Source organism: Nannospalax galili, unplaced genomic scaffold, assembly GCF_000622305.1.
Source record: "Nannospalax galili isolate Female #2095 unplaced genomic scaffold, S.galili_v1.0 scaffold4379, whole genome shotgun sequence".
NCBI lineage: Eukaryota > Metazoa > Chordata > Mammalia > Rodentia > Spalacidae > Nannospalax > Nannospalax galili.
The window spans coordinates 4693-31039 of NW_008342012.1; the positions used below are offsets into that span (position 1 = coordinate 4693).

The window sequence follows — 26347 nt, forward strand, 5'->3', positions numbered from 1 at the left end:
CCAGCCTGGTCTATCATAGTGAGTTCCAGGACAGCTGGGGCTACAGGGAGTCCCTGTCTCAAAAAGACCAAAAAATAAAAAATAAAAAAAAAAATAAAGATAGGAAGACAAGATAAATGAGATAGGGTAGAGGTTTTTAAACAGCTCTTTATCTGAACCCCATGGGCAAAGTCTGCCTCCTCTTCTTCCTCATCCTCAGCTGAGAAGGAAACTTTAGTTTTGTTCCACAGTGAGATTCTGAGCCCTCTTCCCCAACTAGGCTGATTGATGCTCTCTAGTATGCCCCAGGTGGACTCTAGCCTGCACAGGTAGCAGGTTTCTTTTATTTTTCCATTTATGTGGGTTTATGTGTGTGCATGTGTGTGCATGTGGAGGCCAGACGTTAAACTCAGGTGTTGTCACTCAGTCTCACAGGAGTCATCCACCTTGTTTTTTGAGACTCTGAGACCTGGGGTTTGCTAATTGGCTAGCTACCCCCCCCCACCCCCACTGATCTTTCTCTACCTCCCCACACTGGAATTAAAAGCATGTGCCACCACACTTGTATTTAAATGGGTGCTGGATCAAACTCATATCCTCATGCTTAAGCAACAAGCACTTTACTGGTTGAGGCATCTCCCCATCCTCCAGCAGGTCCCTTATGTAGCATTCTTACCCTAGAGAGATTGGCTTCCCACCCCTAAGGATATTTGACCAAGTCTAGAAACATTTTTGGTGTGTCACAGCATAAGGTTGCTACTGACATCTAGTGGGTGAGGTGAGGGATGTTGTTGTGCATCCTACAACCAAAAATAAAAAATAAAAAAATGAAAAATAAATAAATTCTAGGGCTAAAGAGATGACTCAGTGGTTAAGAGCACTGGCTGCTCTTATAGACGGCCCAGGTTTAGTTTTCAGCAACTGCATGGCAGCTAACAACAGTCTGCCACTCCAGTTCCAGGGAATCTGACACCCTCTTCTGGCTTCCAGGGGCCTTGTACTCACATGGTGGACTTATGTACATGCAAGCAAAAACACTCATATACATAAAAATAATTTATTATAAAACTTTTTTAAAGTTTTTTTCTGATCCTTGCTGGGCATGGTGGCACACACCTTTAATCTCAGCACTCGGGAGGCAAAGATAGATGGATCTCTGAGTTTGAGACCAGCCTGGTCTCCACAAGGAGTTCTAGGCTAGCCAGGGCTACACAGTAAGACCCTGTTCCCCCCCCCGCCCCCCCCCCAAATAATTTTTTTCTGACCTAGAACGTCAGGAGTGCAGAGTTTTGGAAAACCCTGCTCTGATGGGAGAAGAAGACACCAATTGGAGGTCTTGGGGAGGTAGCATTGCTGTTGAAACCACTTTTAGAAAGCTATACACAGTAACCATGTTCCTTTTCAGGGTTCATCTTGTGGAACGGGCGCCCCCCACAGTCTGCTGCTCTCAGAGTCTGGAAAGGTACTTTCTTCTGCTAACAGCTGGGAGGGTGGACTGTGGGTAGAGGGACCACTTTGAAGAGGCCAGAGGCAGGTAAAATACATACAAGTCAAAGGTCACTGGAGTCTGGAGGTAATAATTTCACCTCAGCTAATGGTTTTGGATGCATAAGAGTACGTGGACAAGAAAAACAGCTAGGTTTAAACTTTATTTCCATCTTTTATTAATCTAACAGACATGTAATTCATATTGATGAACCATCAGAATGCAGTGTTCATTATACCCAAGGTGGACATATAAGCAATGCTTAAATAGAGCCAGTCATGTCTATAAACATTAAAATTGAAAGACCAGACCAGTCAAAATGGAGAAGAGATGAAGGCTGTTGGAGAGCTAGCACCTACAGGGTATTGGAAAACAGCCTTGTCTGTGGCGTGGGTGAAACATGCGGAGCAACTCTCTGAGCATTATTTCATGTCGCATCGTCCCAATGCTCACAATCTCCCTACCCCATTGTCCCTCCCAACCCCTGCACTTGTCCAGACAGAGGACAGTTCCTTCCCCTTTAACAGAAGTGTGAGGCAGAGAGAAATGGGAAAATAAAAAGGAGATCCTGCCAAACCTATCCAGTCGCTGACCGCTCCACAGGGAGCTGACTCCAGTTTTTGTATGTTGTGAGAGTCACTTGCAGTGGTTCAGGTTCCCATCCTGTCTTAATCTGCAGTCAGGTGCACATGGGAGCAGGCATGCCAAGTGGTGAGAGCAGCTCACTCTGTAGGAGTCCCTTCTCTCCCTTCTTCCAGGTTGTAGATACTTAAGCTCTGATAATCAGTTAACCTCAGGCAGGAGAAATACAAGCTAAAAAGTTCAAGGGGAGTCAGGTGTGGTGGCACCTGTAGTCCCAGCCCTTGGGAGGCAGAGGCAGGTGGATCTCTGTGAGTTTGAGGCCAGCCTGGTCTACATAGTGAGTTCCAGGACAGCTGGGGCTACAGGGAGACCCTGTCTCAAAAAGACCCACCCCCCCCAAAAAAAGAAAAAAGTTCAAGGGGGCAAGAGACAGCTAATCAGGGAGGCTAGTCAGCCCGCCCGTCTGCCTTTCTGTCTGAAAGGTACCTGTACATGCTAGGCAAGTGCTCACCATTGAGCCACAACCCAGCCCACGACATATCATTTTTAAAACTCGGAGCCATTTGCTCAGCCAGACTTTTGTTTCTTTTTCCTCTTGAAAGATCCTGGAAATGTAATATATCTCATGATGCCAGAACCATCTGTGCATTTCCATTCTTCTGCAAAGTGACCTCCATGTTATCTAACTCTTGCGGCCCCCTAACTCCAGCTCTAGCTGACAGTGGAATAAGATCTCTCAGGTGGTCTCTCCCCGTTCTTTCTCTTGGAAAAGGTTCACAAGAAAGGGAGGTTGAAGCTGGGCATGGTGGCAGTCCCAGTAGTAGGGAGGTAGAGGCAGGTGAATCTCTGTGAATTTGAGGCAAGCCTGATCTACATAGTGAGTCCCAGGCTGAACAGGACTAAATAGTGAGATCCTGCCTCAAAAAAAAAGAAAAGGGAGGTTTTATGGCTTATTCTCCTAGAGCTCACTGTTGCAGCCCTGGGTAGAGCTTTCTCATCCCTCTGAAGAGATGGTGGCCTGTGTCCCTGTTTTAGTTTGAGAGTGAAACTTATTGAACCTTGGGTCTCCACTGAACTAAAGAAGATTCACTAGAAGCAAAACAGAAGGCATCTCAGGACCACTTTAGTGATAGCCATTTCTGTTACCTCCTGCTATTTCTACATCTTTAGCCATAAAGACATCTTTCCTAGAGGTCATTAGTTTTTTGGTTTTTTTTTTTTCATGGTATTGGGGTCAAACCAGGCCTCAGCACATTAGATAGGCATCTTCCACTGTGCTAGACCCGTAGCCAAGGTCATGAGATTTAATTGAACTCAGTATTTCTTCTTTGATTCTTAGATCTTACCTGGAGTGAAAGTAGTTATTGTTAATCCTGAGACCAAAGGGCCTGTTGGAGACTCTCACCTGGGTGAGGTAGGTATAATTCTCAGTTATATGCTAAAGTCAATACTGAAATATTTTAGGGACCATGCATTATAAATAAGCCAGTAGAACTGAATTTAAATTCCATTTCCTCCGTTGGGAATAGCTAGTGTTTTGACAAGCTGGCAATGAAAAAGGGCAGAAAGAGGAGACCGACTAAGATCAAGACTGGGTAGACAGAGTCTCAGATTTGTCCATTGCCACAAAAGTGGACAAAGCCTACCTGTTCCCACCTGTGAAGGGCTGCAGCTGCAAGGTGCCACATAAATAAATGTTATGACAGTATATTCTGGAATTGATTCCTTTTATTAGTATGAAAATCCTCTAAAACTTTTCTTCCTTTTCTCCCTCCCTCACAGTATTCTATCTCTGAGGAATACTGTTTGATCCTGTAGCTTAATGTGAGTAATGTTATGGGAGCCAGATAGCCGGCCTCTGTGATTTACTAGCTTTGAAATGTTGAGCAGGCTGTTTACCCTCATCAGGCCTGTTTCCTTGGCCATTAATAATAACAGCATGTGCCTTGCAGAAGGAATAAAATTTTGGAAACAGTTTTGTTGTTGTTGTTGTTGTTGTTGTTGTTTTGGTCTTTTTGAGACAGGTTATCTATCCCTTTAGCCCCTAGCTGGCCTGGAACTCACAGAGATCCACTTGCCTCTGACTCCTGAGTGCTGGGATCAAAGGTGTACACCACCATGGCCAGCTCTAAGAATAAAATCTTAGGCAGAGGCAGACAGATCTCTCTGAGATCAAGGCCAGCCTGGTCTACAGAGCGAGTTCCAGTCCAGCTGGGGCTAGAGGGAGACCCTGTCTCAAAAAAAAAAAAAACAACAAACCCAAACAGAAAACCAAACAAACAAACAAAATCTTGGAGACAGTTAAATTAATACCTGTATCTGCAATGCATACAAATAGGCTGTCCCTTGAGTTTTCAACAAATTCTAGAGGCTGTTGTTAAGATAGTTGTCAGCTGTTGCTCTGTTTACATTGTAAACTCAAATGTCCTGTGGTGGTGTTTAAGAGCTTTGTACCATGGTTACACCAGAAGCACAGAAGTCATGCCTTGCCTGGTACATTTGTGATACTCTGGAAGTAAAGGAGAAATGAACGAGTATGACCTAGTGGTGAAGAGCCCCAGCTTCTGGCATCAGCCAGTTAGAGTAGGGGCTCTCAATCCTGCATCTTAGGGGAATTCAGAGACTCCTTTTCTTTCCCTCTGTATAACGACAATTAACAGTGTGCACTGTATGGTCAGTCTTGTGTGTGAGGATTGATGGAGACCAGGCATGGAAAGTCCATCAGAGAATAAACACCCAGTCAGTGTCAGCTGCTCTTACTGTTGCAGCTCTATTGTCAATATAAAAGTGAGATTTTTTTTTTTAAACCAAGTAATCTGCCCCAGGAAAATTGAATTAAGGTTGTCTGTTCTTGGTGAAATGTGACCTGTTCCCTTTTCCTGTAGATCTGGGTGAACAGTCCCCACACAGCCAGTGGCTACTACACCATCTATGATAGTGAGAGTCTTCAAGCTGATCATTTCAACACTCGGCTCAGTTTCGGGGATGCCGCGCAAACACTTTGGGCCCGTACAGGATACCTTGGGTTTGTCCGCAGGACTGAGCTCACAGCAGCCACTGGAGGTATCTTCCACTATGGCTCCCTTCCTGGCTGCTTTGTTTCTGTAGCACTGGCTGGTCCATTCCACCTGCCTGTGGAGTGGAGAGTGTGTGCATTTAACTTCCCTCTCTGTGACTCTTTTATATTATTTTTAAATTTTTTATTTTATGTGTATGAGTGCCTGCAAATATACAAGTGTACTACTTGAATGCAGTGTCTGCAGAGGCCAGAAGAGAGCTTCAGATTTAGGTCTCACTTTGTACCCCTGGCTTACCTCAAATTCAACAGAGATGTACCTGCTACTACCTACCCAGTGCAGGGGTTAAAGGTGTGCACCACCACACCTGGGCTGGGAATTGGTTCTGAGGTGGATCTAAGCCTGTTTGTTGCCAAGGCTCTGGTAGAGGAGTCCCCAAAGTATCCTCTGCCCAGTTGATAATCATAACGTCTCTGCTGTCTGCTTTCAGACTTTTAATAGCCACTGCAAAATATTCAATATGAACTGTATTTTGCACATTGAAGAACTGACACAGGTAACATGCTAGGTTTTAAAAGCTTTGACTGAAACATACCATTTCTCTTTAGCTCTTTGTTCTAGTTTGCTTTTTGTCACTGTTATAAAACTCTGAACAAAACCAGTTTCGAGCAGAAAGGGTTTGTTTCATATTATTCAACCAGGTCGCAGTCTGTCATTGAGAGAAGTCAGGGCAGGATTTCAAGCAGCAACCTGGAGGAAGGAACTGAGGCAGAGGCTATGGAGCAGTGTTGCTTACTGGCTGGCTTCACCTGGAAGCTCATTTTCCCTTTTCTTTTCTTTTTTTCTTTCTTTTTTTTTTTTTTTTTTTTTTTTTTGAGAAAAGTGCTTCCTTGGACCCCACTTGGCTTGGAACTTACTATGTCGAGCAGGCTGGTCTCAAACTTGGAGAGATCCACCTGCCTCTGCCTCCTAAGTGCTGGGATTAAAGGCGTGCACCCTGACGCCTGGCTCAGCTAACTTTCTTAGACAGCCCAGGCCTACCTGCCCCGGGATGGCATTGCCCACAGTGAGCTGGGCCCTCCCACACCAACTAGCAATCCAGGAAATGCCCCACAGACATGCCCATAGGCCAGTCTGGGGGAGGCAGTTCTTCAGTTGAGCTTCTTCTTTCTGGGTGATCTAGTTTATGTCAGATCAACAGAAACTAACCAGCACACTCCTCACATCTGTTCTTACTGAGCAGCATGTACCATTTTTCCATATTTCCTGAGGACACTGTTAACACACTGGAGGAGAGGTTGGCAGTCCCTAGCCAGGTGCCCTGGTTTTTCTGCCCATCTCTGCATTTGCTCTGTAACTGTACTGTACTGTTCTGTACTGTACTGAAGACAGAGTATGTCTTCTGCCTCATGGAAAAGATGTGATTAAGTGATGTGGTGCATTCAGATGCCAGGAAAGTTGCTGGCACATAGAAAGCACTTACTGCTCCATTGTTGCTCTCTGTCTGCCATTGATTTTTTAAAAAAATATTTATTATTTTTATTTTATATGTTTGAGTGTGTTGTTTGCATGTAGGTAGGTGCACCCATGTCATAAAATTCCCCCGAAAGTCAAAAGAGAGCATCAGATCCCCTAGATAGTTGTTAACCTCCATGTGGGTGCTGGGAATTGAACCTGGGTTCTCTGCAAGAGCAGCCAAGCCAGTGCTCTTAACCACCGAGCCGGCTCTTCAGCACCTTTTGCTATTGATTTTGTCATCTTTTTTTTTTTTTTTGGTCTTTTTGAGACAGGGTCTCACTGTAGCCCCAGCTGTCCTCGAACTCACTATGTAGACCAGGCTGGCATTGAACTCACAGAGATCCACCTGCCTCTGCCTCCCAAGTTCTGGGACAACAGGCATGTGCCACCACACCTGGCTCCGCTGTCATCATTTTATTAACTCATCACGTGATGGGAATCTGCTAGACCTCATCATCCTTCTCTGCCCAACTGCTTTTGTCACACTGTTTTGCTAAAATTATCAGATACCTACTCTTTCCAGAAAACGTTGCAAAAATGATCTTCTCTTCTATGTCCTTGTGGGTCACAAACCTACCCTGGACTAGTTTTCATGTTCTGTAATCTTACTTTCTTCCTTGAAGTTCTGTGATGATCTCTAGAAACTGTGATAAATGGCCATTGCCCCTCTGCCTCAGGTCCTCTCTCCTTTTTCCTCCCCTCTCCAGCCGCCACAGACTAATTCCTGTTCATTTGTTAAAGCTCAGCCCTGGCTTCAGCATTTCCAAGAGCTCCTTAACCCTTGCTTGGTCACGGCTCATAGCTGTCCCCTGCTCCCATGAAGCTCATGCTTATTCCTGCCCAGCACTTAACACAGGTTAAGGTTACAGTGGTATGCCTGCTTGTGTCTTTTCCCCTTTCCCCCCATCCCATTAGATCTTTTTTTTTTTTTTTTTTTTTTTTTTTTTTTTTTTTTTCCCCTGTAGCCCCAGCTGGCCTGGCCTTGAACTCATAGAGATCCACGTGCCTCTGCCTCCTGGGTGCTGGGACTAAAGGCATGCATCACCACACCCGGCTTGACTAGATCTTTTTAAAAATTATTCATTTGTTGTGGATGTGCCTGTGTGTCACAGTACACATGTGGAGGTCAGAGTCCCCTCCTTGTGAATCCAGAGGAATTCAACTCAGTTCATCAGGTTTGTCAGCAAGTACCACTATCTGCTGAACTATGATTTTGTTTTTCTTATGTTGTTGATCTATATTTCTATTTTATGTGTATCAGTGTTTTGTTTAAATGCATCTGCATGTCCACATTCATGTTTGGTCCCTACAGAGGCCAGAAGAGGGTGTCAAATCCCTGGACATAACTGGAGTTATGGACAATTGTGAGCCACCATGTGGGTGCTGGGAACTGAACCCAGGTCATCTGCAAGAGCAACAGGCACTTTTAACCTCTGAGTCATTATTCTAGCCCCTGAAATACTTTTGTTTGTTTGTTTTAGACAGGGTCTCTGTAGTTGTCCTGGAACTCGTTATGTAGACCAGGCTGGCCAGGGATCTCCCAGAGATCTGCCTACCTCTGCCTCCCAAGTGCTAGGATTAAAGGTGTGTGCTACCACACTAGGCTTCCTGAACTGTATTTTATCATTTGTATCTCTTCAGCACTTAGCACAATTCCTAGCACATAATAGTAATAATAATGGTTACCTTTTAGTATTTACAACATACCACACACCATAACACTATCTTGTGTGAACTAAATCATTTAATTTTTAAAAACTGGGCCAGGTATGGATGAGCACACCTTTAATCTCAGCACTAGGGAAGCAGGGGCAGGCAGATCTCTGTGAGTTCCAGGCCAACCTAGTCTGTATAGCAAGTTCTAGACCATCCACGGCTACATGGTGCGACCCTGTCTTAAAAAAAAAAATTTCTAAAATTGTGTGTATGTGCATGATGTGTTGTATGTATGGGCACATGTGCCATGGTATATATGTGGAGAGAAGACAAATTTGTGGAGTCATTTCTCTCCTTCCACCTTTATGTGGATCTGGGACTTAAACTTAGGTCATTAGGCTTGCAAGGCAAGCACCTTTACCTGCTGAGCCAACTCACCATGACTGAATCATTTAGTCCTCTCAGCATCATTTATTCTTAGCCCTGTCTCACAGAGTGGTAGCAGGACTCAGGGCCTTACCAAATTTGCCCAAAGTCATTACACTGCTGGGGACTAGAGCCAGGTGATTGGCAACATGAACCCTGTGCTCCTTATACCAGCACTGTATTGTACTCAGGAGGGTGAAACATGTTCCTCTTCTTTCTTTCAGAACGCCATGACGCCTTGTATGTGGTGGGAGCTCTTGATGAAACACTGGAGCTGAGAGGATTGCGATACCATCCGATTGATATTGAGACCTCGGTGTCTCGGGTCCATAGGAGCATTGCTGAATGGTAATTTTCCTTATGCAAACTGACTGGTTAGGTAGCTATTTGTACCAAATTCCACCTACATTCAAGCTCCTTGCGAAGTCAGGAAATAAGTAGACTAACTTTTGTCTTGTTGCACAGCCTGCTATGGCTGACCAAGCCTGTTCACAAGAGGAAGAAAGGCCCTGGAGATGCTGTGAAACACTGATACATTCTATGGAGCACTGTGGAACTGAGTCTTTCTTTAAAGGCAGACTCTCATAAACAGGACTAGCAGATCATCTGCCTCTAGGAAGTCAGGATAATGTGGTAGGACGAACTAGAACTTTAAGGTCAAAAGACCCAATTTAAAAGTTCACCTTGGGTCAGTGAGATGGCTCATCAGGTAAAGGTGTTCACAGTCAAGCGTGCTGGCTGCGTTTGTTTCCCAGAACCCACATGTTGGAAGAAGAGAACCAACTCCCTACCTTTCCACATTGTTTTCCTCGTCTGTAAAATGCTTCCTTGCACTTCTGCTTATTGGAAGATCAAATGAACGTAAGCTTTAGAAACCGTCAGTGGGAAGCAGGTGAGACATTGGTATTACCATCTCTTGCTGTCCTAATCTCACGACAGGAATTCACCCTGCATTCCCCTGATCAGGGGTCATGTAGCCTCCTGTGGGTTTTGCCTACTGGTTTTCATTCTGGGTTCCTAATTACAAAGACTTCATCCAGTTTCATCTCTGTTCAACTCCTTTTGTCCTTCTGTCCTTCTCCAGCTTTTCCCCTATTGCGTAGCCACAGTTGTTTGGTTTGTTTTATCCTGATGGTTGTTTATGCTTTTCAGATACCCTTTATCTAAGATGTTCTTGTTGGGCATGGTAACACATACCTGGATCCCAGCATTAGAGAGGCTGAGACAAGATCATGAGTTCAAGGCCAACCTGGGCTATATAGGAAGGAGATCTTGCCTGTGCTGGATAGCTTTAGTGTCAACTTGACACACCTGGGTTGAGGGAGCCTCAATTGGGGAATTATCCCTGTCTCACAGAGTGGTAGCAGGACTCAGGGCCTTACCAAATTTGCCCAAAGTCAGCCAGGAGATTGGCAACATGAACCCTGTGCTCTTTACACCAGCACTGTATTGTACTCAGGACTGGCCTGTATGGGGCATTTTCTTGGTTGTTGAGTGATGTGTGAGGGCCCAGCCCACTGTGGGTGGTGCCACCCCTGGGCAGGTGGGCCTGTGTTACATAAGAAAGCAGGCTGAGCAGGGGCCAGGGGAGCAAGCCAGTAAGCAGCATCCCTCCATGGCCTGTGCTCCAGCTCCTGCCTCCAGGTTCCTGCCCTGAGTTCCTACCTTGGGCTCCCTGATGAACTGTGACCCGGGATATGTAAGCTAAATAAACCCTTTCCTCCCCAGGTTGGTAGTGGTCAGAGTATTTTGTCACAGCAATGAAGAGACAAACTAAGACACTGCCTTAAAACAAAGAGACAGAAAAATTGTTCTTTCTTGTCTTGGTCAGAGTTTCTCCCCAGACTTAACCATCTTTAGATAAAGAAGCATCCAAGAAGCATCAGAGAGGCAGGTGCCACACTGATCTCTAACTACATATTCAGCTTTCATTGTAGCCAAATACTATGTACAGCATCTTTAATAATTGGAATCTTTAAAAAAAAATGTGCATGAGTGTATTGCCTGCATGTATGTAAGTGCTGCAACCCATGTTGTACAGTGCCCACAGAGGTCAGAAGGGAGTGTTAGGTGTCCTGGAACTGGAGTTAGAACAGTTGTTAAATGCCATGTAGATGCTAGGAACCAAACTTGGGTCCTCTGTAAGAGCAACCAGTGCTTTTAACTACTGAGCCATCTCTCCAGGCCCTGGAATCATTTTTAAAAAGCAGTTTAACACTGCATATTACAAACTAGGTGTATTAGTCACTGTTCTGTTGCTGTGATAGAAACACTGACCTAAGCAATTTATACAAGGAAGAGTTTATTTGAGCTTATGGTTCCAGGGGAATTACAGTCCGTCATGGCAGGGAGACATGGTGGCTAGAGGTGGCTGGAGCAAGAGCAGCAGAAGCCAAGCTCTCACATCATCACTCAGGCACAGGAAGCAAGAGAGAGGACTGGTGATCTGGCAAGGCTTAAGAACTCTCTAAGCCCACCCCCAGTGACGTTCTTCCTCCAGGATAGCTACACCTTCTAAAACCTCCCAAAACAGCGCCATCATTTGGGGACAAAATGTCCAAACACTTGGAGCCTATGAGGGACATTTTCATTCAAACCATCACATTCCACCCCGGCCCCCATAGACTCATGACCAGATAAAATGCAAAATGCATTTAGTCCAACTTTAAAAGTCCCCATAGTCATTATCAGTCTCAATACTATTCAAAAGTCAACAGTCCAAAGTCTATTCTGAGACTCAGGTAAATCTTTTAACGGTAAGCCTCTATAAAATCAAAAGACAAATTACATACTGCCAACATTCAGTGAAACCGAATACACATTATGATTCCTAAAGGGAGGAATGGAGGCATAGTAAGGAAATACCGGACCAAAACAAGACCAAAAACCAGCAGGGCAAACATCAAACCCAGTAGCTCCACATCCAACTCCTGGTACTTTACTTCCAAAGGGCTTAGATGGCTCAGCCTCTCCAGCTTTGCTGTGTGCAACACACATCTCTCTCTTGTGCTGGTACCACTCCCTGTGTGCAGGTCTTCTTGGCAGATGCCTCACAGCTCTGGCATCACGAACTTCTTGGGGTCTCCACTGCCAAACAGGCTTCGCCTTCACAGCTTCATGAAATGGCCTGTCAGGGCCTTCTCTAGGCAGGGGCACCCCTGTTTCACGCTGCCTGGCCTTTGAGGCTCTCTGAAACCTGGAAGGAAGAATTGATGACCCCTTCACTCTTCCATCTTTCATGACTCTAAAGCCAGCACCAGGTGAAGGACACTGCCAAGTTTGACTGGAAGTCTGGGGTGGACTCCAGCCTGCTTTATCCATTTTAGAAGCTTTTCTCTTCAGTGGCCCCTGCAGCATTTTCCTTTCACAAGGTGGAGGCTTACCTGGGTGTGGTCTTGCCCTTCAGGCCCTCTCTCCATTGTTTAAGTTTGGATCTCTAGGCCCCTCCTTAATCACTTTAATCTCCTTATCAGAGGGATCCTCTCCATCACATGCCAGGGCTCCAACATTTATCTTCCTGGTGCTCTTCTTCAATCCAAACTGTACTTCTTTCTGCCCCATTTGCTCTCTTTCACTGTAGATCTGCATGATATTCATACCACCATTTCGACATTAGGCTGTCTTGAAATTTTTTCCTCCAGAGAAATTAGTCCATTGCTTTTCAACTTAGCCTCAGGCAAGCTTTTAGGTCGAGGGCAGACTCCAGCTAGACTCTGCCAAAATATCCCAAGTGCTGCTTAAATCCTTATTTCCCTCTGGAACTACATTGTTCTCAGCACTACTTTCTTCCAGGCGTTTACTACAATGGCCTGTTAAGCTCTGCTTACAGCAAGCAACCACTTTTCTAGGCCAGACTTCCAAAGTCTTCCACATTTCTTCAAAACCCCACATGGTCAGGTTCTTCACAGCCAACAGCCCACTCTCTGGTACCAATTACTGTATTAGTTACTTTTCTGTTGCTGTGATAGAAACACTGACCCAAGCAATTTATAGAAGGAAGAGTTTATTTGTACTTACGTTTCCAGGGGAATTACAGTCTGCCATGGCAGGGAGGCATGGTGGCTGGAGGTGGCTGGAGCAGGAGCAGGAGCAGCAGAAGCTAAGCTCTCACATCACGCAGGCACAGGAAGCAAGAGAACAACTGGAGATCAAGAGAATGAGAGAACAAGGCTTAAGAACTCTCTAAGCCCACCCCCAGTGACATGCTTCCTCCAGGATGGCCACACCTTCTAAAACCTCCCCAAACAGCACCATCATCTGGGGACAAAAGGTCCAAATACACCATACTAGGTCATACCTTCTGACCTAATAATCCACTCTGTGGACAGTGACTTTCTCCCTTGTGGTACTTTTACACAATAGGGGATACTTATATTGCAAACAACAGAAATTGCTTCAAGAAAGCTTACGAAAAGCCAGGTATAAAAAAGCTACATTGGGGGGGGGCGGATCTCAAAAGCAACAAGGAGACCTTAAATGAAAGAGTTTGTGGGAAAACACTTGGATATGTCAGTGTTTCTAAATTAACTCTTGAGTCTCAGAACAGGTTACGAACAAGGCTCAGCAATTAAGAGCACTTGGTTGCTCTTGCACAGGACCTGGGTTCAGTTCCTAGATGTGTCATACCCACATGACAGCTAACAACCACCTGTAACTCCAGTTCCAGGGGATCTCACACCTTCTCGACTCCATGGGCATTGCCTACACATAGTGTGTTTATATAAATGCAGGCAAAACACTGACACAAAAATAAATAAATCAAAAATTTTTTAAAAGAACAAGGGACGGGATTATTAGGAATTACTGGCCTACTTTCTGATGCCATGTGAGCAACTTTATTCATTCTCTCTTCCCCTGAAGAGTTTCTTTATACCTCTAGCTAGCCCTGAACCATCACACACATGTATCCTGGAGTAACAAGCTAATGACTTTGAATCCTACTGTCAGACTCCCAGGAAATTTGGAATGACCCAGCTAATCAGCTGTATATTAGGGCACACTCATATACTGTGTACATGGCTGCTGGCCTTTTGATTGAGATCTAAGAGAGAAAGCAGATGTCAGAGAAGTGAACATATATCTCAGAAGGTACTATGAAGGCGAGAGCTGGTGAGATGGAATAATGGGTAAAGGCGCTTGCCATTGAGCCTAATGATCTTGGTTTAATTCCTGGGACCCACACTGTGAAAGGAGTTGTCCTCTGACCTGTGCACATACCATGGCACATGTGCCCCCTCACACATTTATATACATACACCCGCAAAATAACTATAAAAATTGTTTTAAAAGATAAGTAGTAATGTGATAGCATATTAACTGGATGTCATTGAAATTTCAGTGCCGTGTTCACGTGGACCAACTTGCTGGTGGTAGTTGTGGAACTGTGCGGCTCTGAACAGGAAGCCCTGGACCTGGTTCCTCTAGTGACCAATGTGGTCTTAGAAGAGCATTATCTCATCGTTGGTGTGGTGGTTGTGGTGGACCCAGGGGTCATCCCGATCAACTCCAGAGGAGAGAAGCAGAGGATGCACCTCCGTGACAGCTTCCTTGCTGACCAGTTAGACCCCATCTATGTGGCTTATAACATGTAGCCAGCCTTGTGGGGGCCACAGAGGCCATCCTAAGGGCCACAGAGACTGAAGACCCGTGGCTAGGATCCAGCTTTCAGCTGGTGTGAAGTAAGCCAAGGTGGCTATGGTATAGCCTTCATCTCATCCTGTGGAATTCTGCAGTCATACAACACCAAGGAAAGGGGAAATTCTGTGCAACAGCACGTTACTAAAGCAGTTACTTGCATGTTGCATTTTCTTCATCTGGTGTACATACTTGTATTTTTACCTGTTTTAGAATTTTATAAGGGAGTTTAACAAATTCACATGAGGGGGTAGTCCACAGTTCCCCACTCTGTACTGTATTTTGCCATTTTCCTGTAGCTAGGTGTTCTGCAGGGCTTGTTAACATGAAACTACTCAGCTTGAGTCAGCCCATAAGCCAATCAAGTAACCCACTGAATATGAGAATTGCTTTATATATCTAATTTTTGATTATACAGCATTTGACCGGTGTTTTAAACATGTAAATAAGAATGCACATAATTCAACTAAATCATTGAAGAATCGGCTTGTATCATAACAACCACCGAAGCAGAACTGCGTCTACTTGGAGCGGATTCCACTGTAGTAACTGAGTAGGTAACCGAAGGTGCAGCTCCTTTGCAGCTCTCACTGCTCATCCTTTTGTCTGTTGGCTGGTGTACTTTACAAACTAAAGCTGCCTGTTTTTAAACCTTGCATTTCTGGAATTAGCTTAAGCTTCTAAGGATGCAACACATTCCTCTGAGCTGAAAAATCAAAATTTTGATTCCTCAGACCCTAGCCTATTCTAAAGAACCACAATAGCTCACTTGGGCCCCAGTGCAGACACTGTCTTTCACGTTTAGTGTGACTGTGGAATTTAAAATTTCCTCTCTTTCTGAACTCTTTGTCAGCTCTTGTCTGCCATTTACACACAGATCTTCTCCCTCATCCCCAAAACTGAGGAGTGGGACTCTGTCCTCAAAGTCTGTGAGGGCAGGAAGTTTAAAGCAAGAATGTTGGGCTGGGAAGGCAGTGGGTCAGCCAGCACATGGAACTGTGAGCCACATATGCAAAACCTTAACCCCTGAGTGGTTTAGGTTGCCAGAACAGCCAGGTTTGTGCTGAAACAGGGAAGTCCGTATGCAAGAAACTCTGAAATAACAGGTGCCCAAGCCAGGCTCAGTGTAGGACTGAGTTTGGCCTCTGGCTCAGTTTCCTTTCATTGGTCTGATACTTCATATATTTGAATATAGTTAAATTTTATTATTTTTTTCTTAAAGAAATATTTTTAAAAATTAAAGAAAACCTCAAAAGTGAAAAGAATTAGCCTGTTAAATCAGAATGGTTCTCTTTGACCCATTCTGGTCTATTATGTAAATATTTATTTTGATAATGCATATTATTTACCCCACTGTAACATCATGTAAACTAAATGTGTTTTTAAGCAATTTTTAAGACTTGTAATTACCCTGAAAATAAGGTTTATAAAGCAAAGACCAGACTCTTGACCTGGCAGCACTAATGGGCTGCCTTCCCAGTCTCCCACTCACAGACACTATGACCCCTTTTACATAGTCCTCTTCTTCCTAACTCATTCTCCACAGAGGGAAGACCACTGCACTTCCAGATTCAGATCTCTGACATTTTGGATAGGATTAACTAAGGTGATGAAGTGCTAGGGTATACAGGAAGGTAATGCTTCTGTTGGGTAGTGTGAAATCTCAGGCTAGCAATGGACTGATTTACAAAGAAAACAGCCTCTTATTTGGGAAGTAGTTCTTTAAAGCTATTTGCTTTGCTTTGTTCTTTAGTTTCTAAGACAGGATCTTGCCACATAGCCCAGGCTGGCCTTCAATTTGTAATCCTTCCTCCCCAGTGCGGGATTACAGGCCAACACTACACACTTGGCTCTTAAGGCAGTTTTTAATGATTCACTTTCTAAAGCAGGGTAGCCTGGATATTAAAAAGTTCCATGCCAGTAACCCCCAAGTTCCAAGAAAGTACATAGACTGATTCTATGAGTTTATTGAAAATTCTTATGAATACAACTTTAAAGTGTCACCATCTAGGGAAAGATTGTCTGCAATAATGTAACTCGAGCCACATTTGTAATTTAAACTTTCTAATAACCACTTTTTCTTTTTTTTTTGGAGACGGTCTCACTGTGTAGCCCTGGCAGGCCTGGAGATTGACATATAGCCCTGACTAGCCTGGAACTCACAGATATCTACCTACTTCTGCCTCCTGAGTGCTGGGGTTAAAGGCGTACACCACCATGACCAGCTAACCACATTTTTAAAAGTTTAAAAAAAAATGCATGTGGTAATGATTTTAATGTATTTACCCAAAATACTATTATTTTGGTATGAATAATTTAGTTATTGAGATATTTTCCATTCTTTTTAAAAATCAATCTTTGAAATCCCATGTGTATTAAACACATTTTAGTTCGTACTAGCCACATTTCAAGTCTTCAGCAGCCAGGTGTGGCTAGAGGCTATACTGGCCTATATTCAGTCCTCCAAGTGCAGTCCAGTACTTTGTTCATCTCAGTGTGGCTAGCCCCTAGTTACTTGGGGGATAATTACCTAGTTTATCATTCCTCAGTCATCTTTTTTTTTTTTTTTTAACAGTACTCTCAGGGCATTGGCCTTGCATGTACTAAGCAGGCCTTCTGCCACTAAGCTCATCCCCAGCCCTTGGTTTTTTTGTTGTAATGTAGCCCAGGATGGCCTGGAACCCCCAATCTTTCTTCCTCTGGGTCCTGAGTTCTGGGATTGTAGGCATGCTTCTCCATGCCTGGCCTCAGGTCCCCCTTTTTTTTTTCCTTTCTGACTGTGACTACCTTATTTTTATTTTGGTGTTGCTTTGTTTTGTTTTATTTTTGGCCCATCCCCCAAAGCTAGACTGTGTTAATAGAGGAACAGAAGTTGAGAGCTGCCCTTGAGCTGTCCTTGTAAGTCCTCCTCAGGAACTGGGAAGACCCTGAAGGGAGAGGAATATCTACCTCACACCTCCCGGATGGGGTTTGTGGGGTCAGCTGAACATTTAAGGTCTATGTCAGACTTGAGCTTTTAAAACAACAACAACAAAAACATTTCTCTTGATGACAAAATGTTCTTGCCCTTTCCACATTCGGTAGAAACTGTGGTAGAGCTGACTCTGAAGGCAAAACTCCAAGTCAGTTATTCACGGAACAGAAAAGGCCCACAGCCCTTCCAATCCTAGAACACTGTCTGAGGAGAGGCACTAAACCAAGAGCAAGCCCCAATTTCAATTACAAGATTAAAACAAAACAAAATGCCCTTTTTTTTTTGAGATGGGGTTTTGCTATGTGTATGTAGCCTAGGCTGGCTCACCTGACAAGCAGTAACTGAGGTGGTTCAGGAAGGGGCTGCATGAGGAAAGTTCTAGGCCCTAGGGATTCTTGGAGCTGCACCACGCGTCTTTTGCTCTGGAGCCCTTAGAATGCCCATCCTGCTTCAGCAGACGTGCAGTCTTTAACTCCTGTGCACAGAGCCCCCGGTTCTCCCCAGTACCAAGTCCTTTCCTCCTGCAGTTGTGTTGCAGCTGCTTAGGGACCTTGGTTTGTCTCCTCACTTTAGTCCATGGTAGTGCTTGTTTAATGCTTTCCTTGAATCAACAAAGGGCCTGAGGCCTTAGGCTTGTGTTAAGGTCTCTGCCCCAGGCATGGTGCTCAATATCTTGGCCAAATAAGTTACTTTCCTGGACTATCCAGGAATCTTTTAAACTAAAGCAATGAGGAGTTACTACCTTACCCTCAAACGCTGACATAATCTATGCCTTAGTGTTGTTTTTGTTGTCTGCTTGATGTAAAAGCAAGAATATTTGGAGCAAGAAGCTGCAATACTCCAAACTCAAACGCCTTTATCATTCGTACATTTCTGGTTTAGGTCTGTGTAGATGGGCCATGTGATTTGTCCAGAGGAAGAGACTGTAAAGAGATATGAATAAGTTTTTTAGTCCTAAATGCTGTGTTGTTTACTTTGTCAAGATGATAATTACCCCTGTCAAATTCAAACTATAGTACTGTGTAATTATGTATAAAGTCTTTTATTTATTTGAAATTAGATTAGATATACATTTTTAAATTTAACATCTGGCTGGACAGTGTTCTATTAACTCATTGAATGTGTTTCCTTTGTCTTGTGTTAATAAATATTGATGCTTGATTGTATTTAATCCTTCATACATTGGGTGGGGTTCCCCCCATGTGTGCGTGTGTGTGTGTGTGTGTGTGTGAAGTGTAGTGTAGTGTAGTGTTGGAATTAAACCCCAGGTCTCAGGCAGGCTGAGCATTCTTTCTAGCACTGAGCCACACATCCAGTCCAGGAATTGATTAAATGTAAAGTTGGGCTGGGCATGGTGGTGCATGCCTTTACTCCCAGCACTTGGGAGGCAGAGGCAGGTGAATCTCTGTAAATTCAAGGCAGCCTGGCCTACATACTGAGTTCCAGGCCAGCTGGGGCTACAGGGAGACCCTTTCTCAAAAAGATCATAAGAAAAACAAAAAGTAAAGTTGGGGAGGAAGCTCTGCAGTGGTCTAAGGAAATAACAGAGCTCTGAACTTGGTGGTATTAGAGGAGGTTAATGAGCAGTAGTGTTACTCTGAAAGCCCAGAGGGATGTTTGCTGTCAAGATTTTTCTTTTTCCTTTTTTTAACCTTGAAAATCTTTTTTTCCTTCAGATTTTATTACTTTTTAAATTTTTAAAATTTCAGTACATCTTGTTTATCTTGGTGGGGGAGTGTTGTGGTATGTATGTGGAGGTCAGAGGCCAACATTTGGGAGTCATCTTTTGGGAGTCCACTTTTGGTACCTCCATCTACCATGGAGGTCCTAGGGATTGAACTCAGGCCACCAGACTTGGCAGCAAGCATCCTTTACCTCTGAACTATCTTGCCAGCCCAGTTGTCAGGATCTTTTCAAGATAACATTTATCATTTTTTGCCTCTGACCATGTGGCATTTGTAGTTTTATGGTCTGGATCTTACACTGGGTGCTTTCTAATCTGTAGTTGGGCTAGATTTTGGCCTTTCTTCAGGTGAGGCTTCACTTGTTCTTCTACTTCCTATTTTCAGGAAACCTGAAGAGAACCCATCAAACTGTGCTCACAGACATTTGAAGTTGGTTTTTGAAGTATAGGCCAAGCTCTTTTAACAGCTGAGGACATTTTCTTTTTCCACCTAAACATTTATCAAGTGCTAGCCCCAAGCACAAGGCACTGTGATAAGAGCTGCAGCTAGAGAAAAATAGGAAGTCACTGCCCTCAAGGAGATACAGGACCCATCAGGACATGCAATGAAGAGCTGGAGCAGAGTGGGCTATGAAAGTAGGTCCACAGGCAGCAATCCAGTGGCCAGGGGGGGCAGTGAGAAATTGTGTGCCGGAGGGTATCTGAACTGAGATTTGTTTTGTTGGTTTTTTTTTTTTTTTTTTTTTTTTTTTTTTTTTTTTTCAGTGATAGAGGCTTTTGTTTTAACTCTAGCGATCGGAACTCACTGTAGACCAGGCTGGCCTTGAACTCAGAGATCCAACTGTCTCTGCCTCCCGAGTGCTGGGATTAAAGGCATGCACCACCATGCCCAGTTATGTTTTAATTATTTTTAAAAAATTTTCAGTGTATGAGTATATACACATGTATATAAGTGCACCTGTGCTGTGCAATGCTTGTGGAGGTCAGAAGAGGGCGTTAGATCCCCTGGAACTGGAGTTACAGTTGTTAGCTGCCATGTGGCTGCTGGGTCCTCTGCAAGAGCAGTCAGTATTGCTCTTAATCCCTGAGCCATCTCTCCAGATTTAGTTTTTGAAGACATTCTCTAGTCTATGTTGGCCTCAAGCCATGTGATCCTCCTGCCTGACCTTTCTAAGCACTGGGATTAGAGCTATGAGTTACCATGCCTGTACTGGACTTAAAAAAAAAAAAGTATTTATTTTATGTGTATATTTCCTGCAGGTATGTCCACCCGTGTTGGGGAGATCAGAAGAGGGCATCAGATCTTCTGGAACTGGGGTTATGGATGCTTGTTAGCCACCACATGGGTGCTGGGAACCAAACCCTGATCCTCTGTAAGAGCAGCCAGTGGTCTTAAATGGTGCGCTATCCCTCCATTAGTTAGTTAGTTAGTTAGTTAGTTAGAGACAAGGTCTCCCTGTAGCCTCATCTTGCTCAGAACTCACTATGTAGACCAGCCTATCCCCAATTTCTCCCAGAGATCTGCCTCTGACTTCTAAGTGCTGAAATTAAAAGCATGTGCCACCACGCCTGGCTGATGCAAGGTTTGAAGAGATAAAAGACAAATATAATTAATGGAGGTTTGAACCAGGGATGAACTAAGGGTCTTGTGTATCATTCCAAAAGTTTTGAACTTGTATCCAGGAGGGGTGGAAATGATGTAACTACAGCACTCAAGTATTAAAACAATTAATGAAGATGAAGCTGCCTGTGCAAGATCCTGTTTGGTTCAGTTTTCTGTACTGAAAAAAAAGGTGGGGAGGGGTGCTGGACAGATGAGAATGGCTCAGCAGTTAGGAGCACTTGCTGCTTTCACAGAGGAACTCTCAGGTTGGGTTCCCAGCACTCACATGGCTCACAACCACCTATAAATCCAGTTCCAAGGAATTTGATGCCCTCTTCTGGCCTTTGCAGGCACCAAGCATGCAACTGATGCAGATGCATTCATGCAGGCAAACACTCATACATAAAACTTCTTAAATGTGTGAGTGTTATGATTGCATCTAAGTGCATTTATGTTGTGCAGGGCCACTGGAGGACAGAAGAGATCGCTGGATCCCTGGAACTGGAGTTATGGTTAGCATGTGGGTTCTGGGATTTGAACCCGGGCTGCCGGTGCTCTTAACCGCTCGCTGAGCCATCTCTGTATCCACACACATTACTTTTTGGGGGGGTCTTTTTGAGACAGGGTTTCCTTGTAGCCTCAGCTGGCTTAGAACTTGATATGTAGACCAGGCTGGCCTTGAAGTCAGAGATCTGCCTGCCTCTGCCTCCCAAGTGCTGGGACTACAGGCGTGCAATACTATGCCCAGCACATAACTTTTTTAACTAAAGAACTTTTATTATTTTTTGGGACAGGGACTGTGTAGCCCTGGAACTCACTATATAGACCATGCTGGTCCTCCTGCCTCTACCTCTCAAGTGCTAGGATTAAAGGCATGCACCACCACATCCGGCTAAAATTTTAACTTTATTTTTATTTTTTTGGTCTTTTTGAGGGTCTCCCTGTAGCCCCAGCTGGCCTGGAATTTGCTGTGTAAGACCAGGCTGGCCTTGAACTTAAGAGATTCGCCTGCCTCTGCTTCCCAAGTGCTAGGACTAAAGGCATGCCCTACCACGCTGGATCTCCAGCCCCGAAATTGAAAAAAAAAAAAAAAAACATTGCTGTGCACTCAGCAATTCAAATGTTAACGGCACCGTATTTCATCTGGGGTGTCACGTAGCCCACATCAGCTTTAAAGTATGTAGTTGAGGATGACTAACTTTTTGGTGGACAATCAAATCCAGGGGAACGCAACCATGCTAGGCAAATACACGTCCTCAGCCCAACCTTGAATTTACATCCTCTTGCCTCCACCTCCTGAGATTACAGGGATGTGCTACGCTACTGTTTTTGTGGAACATACAACTGAGCTGCAGTTGACGTGGAAGCCCAGGGTTCTGTCCCCGGCACTGGGGGAACATTAACAGGGAATCCCTCGAGGACCCCTTTTTCCTCTAAGAAGCACGTATGGCAGTGTTGGTCAAGGCCACGGACCCCAACAGAGGCGGCCAGAGCTAGAACACCGACCCACACCTGAATGCAGCCTGAGACCAACCCAGGCGCCTAGAACCTCCGGAAACAGGCCTGAGAACCTTAAAACCCCGAGTCTTGGGCGACTTCCAGCGCCACGCGCGCGGCGAGTCACGTGGGCACGAAGTGACGCAGCACGTTGGGCGGTGCAGACCCCGCCTCGCTCCCCCCACGCTCCCTTGTACTGTCAGTCACCCCCCTGCCTGGTGCGGATCATGCCGCCAATGGCGGCCCACTCGGCCGAGAAACGGTAGCCCGGGACAGTTGACTTAAGTTACACGGCTTCTCCCCGCCCCACTGACCCCAGAGAGAGGTGCGTCCTCGCCGCGGTCGGGGGGCCGGGAAGTAGGGAGTAAGGTCGGCTCCACCTGGGAGGGGGAGTGGAAGTTCCCGCCCCGGGCAGAAGCCAGGCGACACCGTAGGTAAGTCGGGGCGGCGGGCAGCTAGGCGTTCCGAGCGGAAGCGCGGCGTGGTGGGGACGCAGCGGCGGGCGCGTGCCGGCCGGGGGTCGCGCGCTGCGCTGTGCCGCCGTCCGGTGGGGGAGGGGCGGAGGGGGTGGGGCCGACCGCGCGCTTCCGGCCGCGCGCCAGGGCATTGAGTCCGCTGCCCGCCCGCCGTAAACAGAGTGGAGCGCGGGGCGGGGCGGGGCGGGGCGCGGCGTTCGCTCCCGAGCGGGTAGGCCTGTGGATAAGGACACGGATCTGTGCGCCGTACGTGGCTGCGGCGGCCGATCGGGAAGAGGGAGGGCGGCTGCCTGTCACCCGGCTCCAGGAAGGCGGTCCTCCCGCCTAGATGGCGGGGAAGCCTAGGCCGCTGACCGTGTGAGGCAAAGTGCTGTGCTCTGCCCTCACGGCCGGTTCTCAGCTGACCCCCGCGGGGCGCGCCGCGTAGCCACTGTGGTGTAGACTGCGCTCTCCTCGCTGCCATGTCCCTTTCAGGAGGGTGATCAAACTCGACCCGTGTCCGACTCCGGTGTAGGGCTTACAGGTGTGCGCCGCCAAGTCCTGTTTATGCCTTACGATTGTTTCGTCTTTCGGGTTTGAGATAGAGCCTCCTGAGCGGCCCTCAGACTCTAGACCAGTCTGGCCCCCAGCGCGTCCGGCCTAAGTCAGCTTTTTTGGTTTTGTTTTTTTTACTTGAGACTGGGTCTTGTGCTATATTCCTAGCTGGCCTTGAACTCAGGGCAGGCTAACTACGCCTGCCTCCCGCGTGCTGGGATTACAGCCTGAGCCCCCACGCCCTTCAGGAAGAGCTTTGGTCCACTAAAGTTCAAGAGCGCCTTGACGTCCGAGACCATTTCAGCGTAGCTGTGCTCGGGGTCTGTAAAATTAGCCTCACCTCGGGTAAGAGTTTGGAAGGTATTTACGTTCGCAATTTTTTTTTTTGAGAGAAGGTCTCATCATGTAGCCCTGGCTTGCCTGGAGCTTGCTATGTAGACAAAGCTGGTCTTAACCTCACAGAAATCTGCCTGCCTCTGCCTCCCGAACGCTGGAATTAAAGGCTTGCACCACATCGTTAGGCCGAAGATGTTTTTATTAAAAATACTAGTCCTCCCCCCTCATTCTGTCTCAATTAGAATGTAACTCTCAACTGTAGAGTTTCCCTAGTAGTCACAGGGTTTGATCTCCAGCGCTTGAAACAGAACATGGGATTTTAGAAGCAGTACTGTCCTAAAATTGAATTTAATAGTGTTTGTGGTTCTATGATGGTTTGGTCTGATATGACTGCAGCACTACTGTATTACCTTCAGAAAATCCTCTGATGAATTTCCAATTCTAATATAAGGACTACTAGATAGTAGTCTCTTCAAAAAATTACCTTCAGAAAATCCTCTAATGAATTTCCAATTCTAATATAAGGACTACTAGATAGTAGTCTCTTCAAAAAATTACCTTCAGAAAATCCTCTAATGAATTTCCAATTCTAATATAAGGACTACTAGATAGTAGTCTCTTCAAAAAATTACCTTCAGAAAATCCTCTAATGAATTTCCAATTCTAATATAGGGGGTAATATCTATAAATTCCCTTGTGCCTCAGTTGCTCTGTTTCTGAAGTGGGGTGAATTTCTTTACCCCAAGTGCTGCTGTTTCTTTACATTTTGTTAGTTTTAGGTAACTAGATCTAAGTAGGCATGTGGATTTGTTTACATTGATGATGTGAAGGCAGTATAGGGAAGGGATGTTATCTTTGACTTCCTGTGGCTAACATTCTGGTGGAGAAACAGAAAAAACAGGCCATTACAATGCTATTGTGAGTGCCATAAGGATGGAAAACATTAAAGGAACACAGTCAGCTTCTAGACTAGTCTAGAGAGAGTCCTGAAGGTTTGTGTAGAAGTGTAAGTCATAGAAAAAAGCCTCCCAAGGAGGAAGGAGCTGAGTGTTTGCAACATAGTGAATAGCATATATGAAAGCCTCAAGGTGAGGAAGGGCAAACCAGGCAGAAATTTGGGCTCTAAAAGATTCAGTGTGATTGCCAGATGTGGTGACTCGTGCCTTTAATTCCAGCACTTGGGAAGCAGAGGCAGGTGGATATCTGAGTTCAAGGCCAGCCTGGTCTACCTGGTGAGTTCCAGGACAGCTGGGGCTACAGGGAGACCCTGTCAAAAAAAAAAAAAACAAACCCCCAAAGATTCAGTGTGACTGATAGTGATTTTGAAAGGAGATAATAGGGTTCAAGTTGTGGAAATAAATGTCCAGTAAGGGGGCTCCTAACCCTGACCTTACCAAAGTTTAGCGTCTTTTTCAGGGAAGGAAACTAAGACCCCTTCGACTGATCAGATGAGAATACTGTACTTTATAGTTACTGTTTACTACATGAAGGTCTCTTGCCTTTAGCACACATTAGTCTGAACAGGCCCCTGTCCTTAGGGGGCTTAAAACTGGGGAAAAAGCACTTGGAAGGCAGAGGCAGGCAGATGTCTGTTAAATGGAGGCCACCTTGATCTACATAGTTCCAGTCCAGTTAGGGCTACAGGGAGGTCCCATCTCAAAAAGACAAAACAAAAACACCACAATAAAATGTCACCTCATACCTATTAAAATGGTTAATACTAAAACAGAAAAAATGGGCAGTGTTGGCAAGGATATGGAGAAATTAGAATCCTTATTCTAGGGTATTGGTAGGCGTGTAAAATGGTACAGTTGCATAGTTCCTCAAAACATTTAACACAGAATAATGAAGTGATCCAGAAGTTTCTTATTTATATACAAAAGAATTAAAAGCAAGGTCTTGAGATAGTTGTGAATCCATGTTTCATAGCAGCCTTATTCACAACAGTCAAAAGGTAGAATCAACTTCCAATATTTATCAGATGAATAGATAAGCAAAACATGGGAGATACATTCCTGGGGTGTCATGTCAGAGTATGGATGAATTGAACACATTTTGCTCAGTGAAGTAATGCAGTCACAAAACACATTCTGATTCTCCTTGTGTGGGGTACCTAGAGTACTCAAAACTGTTAGAAACAGAAGTAGATGGTATTTGCCAAGGGCTTGGGGAAGAAATGGAGTTATTCAGTGGGCATAAAAAAGTTCTAGAGGTTTAGTTGTGGATATATTTAACACTGATGATGCCGAGTATGGTGGAGCATGCCTTTAATTCCAGGTAGATCTTTGAGTTTGAGGCTGGCCTGGTCTACATAGGAAGTTCCAGGCTAGCTAGGGCTGAATAGTGATACCCATATGTAGCCCTGGCTGGTCTCTAAAACCAAAAATGGCTAAGATGAGAAATTTTCCTGTGTATTTTATACAATTTAACTATTTAGAAAGTGATGATAACTAGGTACCTTCTTTTAGCATCACTGACACAATATGAAGTTTAAGCATATTTTTTAAAAAATCTTTTACTTATTTTGTATGAGTGTTATGCCATTTGACATAATCAGTATGATTATTAGTCTTTAGAATCTCTTTAAAATGTAATTTTATTTATTTACTTATTTTTGGTTCAACTTTTCATAAATTTCTATATGAAATGATACATAGAGATTCTTAGCCTGGAAGAGAGAAATGCCCATGTCCATGGATAGGAAGGCTCTTTATATGTAGTAAGCATTCTGGTATCTAAGGGTTCAAAACAATCCAAAGAACATGCAACGATAGTCTCTATTTCTTTTCTTCTTTCTTTTTTTTTTTTTTTTTTTTTTTTTTTTTTTTTTTTTTTTGAGAATTTCATATATGCATATAAGGTAAGGTGTTTTGATCAAATCCATGCCCACTCCCTCCCCTCCAACATTCCCCCCTCTGAAGAGGTAACCCTAAAATCTTTTAAGG

General features: G+C 44.7%; 2 protein-coding genes across 6 annotated transcripts in view; both read left to right on the plus strand.

Moving 5' to 3' along the window:
- Positions 1–18438, plus strand: part of LOC103737962 (disco-interacting protein 2 homolog B) — a gene marked incomplete at its 5' end in the record, with an annotated part of 21820 nt that extends 3382 nt beyond the window's left edge. Inside the window, 5 exon segments of the mRNA XM_017799271.2 lie at positions 1385–1441; positions 3387–3461; positions 4933–5110; positions 8889–9012; positions 14003–18438. Coding sequence (XP_017654760.1) covers positions 1385–1441; positions 3387–3461; positions 4933–5110; positions 8889–9012; positions 14003–14255 — 687 coding nt within the window.
- Positions 18439–22223: 3785 nt separating this feature from the next.
- The window catches only part of Atf1 (activating transcription factor 1), a 54905-nt gene continuing 50781 nt past the window's right edge, over positions 22224–26347 (plus strand). The window contains exons 1-2 of one of the 5 annotated variants that reach the window (XM_029565757.1): positions 22226–22490; positions 23235–23411. The gene's annotated coding sequence lies outside the window, so the exon portion shown is untranslated. Of the gene's footprint in view, positions 22491–22748; positions 23056–23234; positions 23412–26347 lie in introns of those variants that run through there. The other 4 variants (XM_029565758.1, XM_029565755.1, XM_029565756.1 and 1 more) reach the window with 4 other exon arrangements.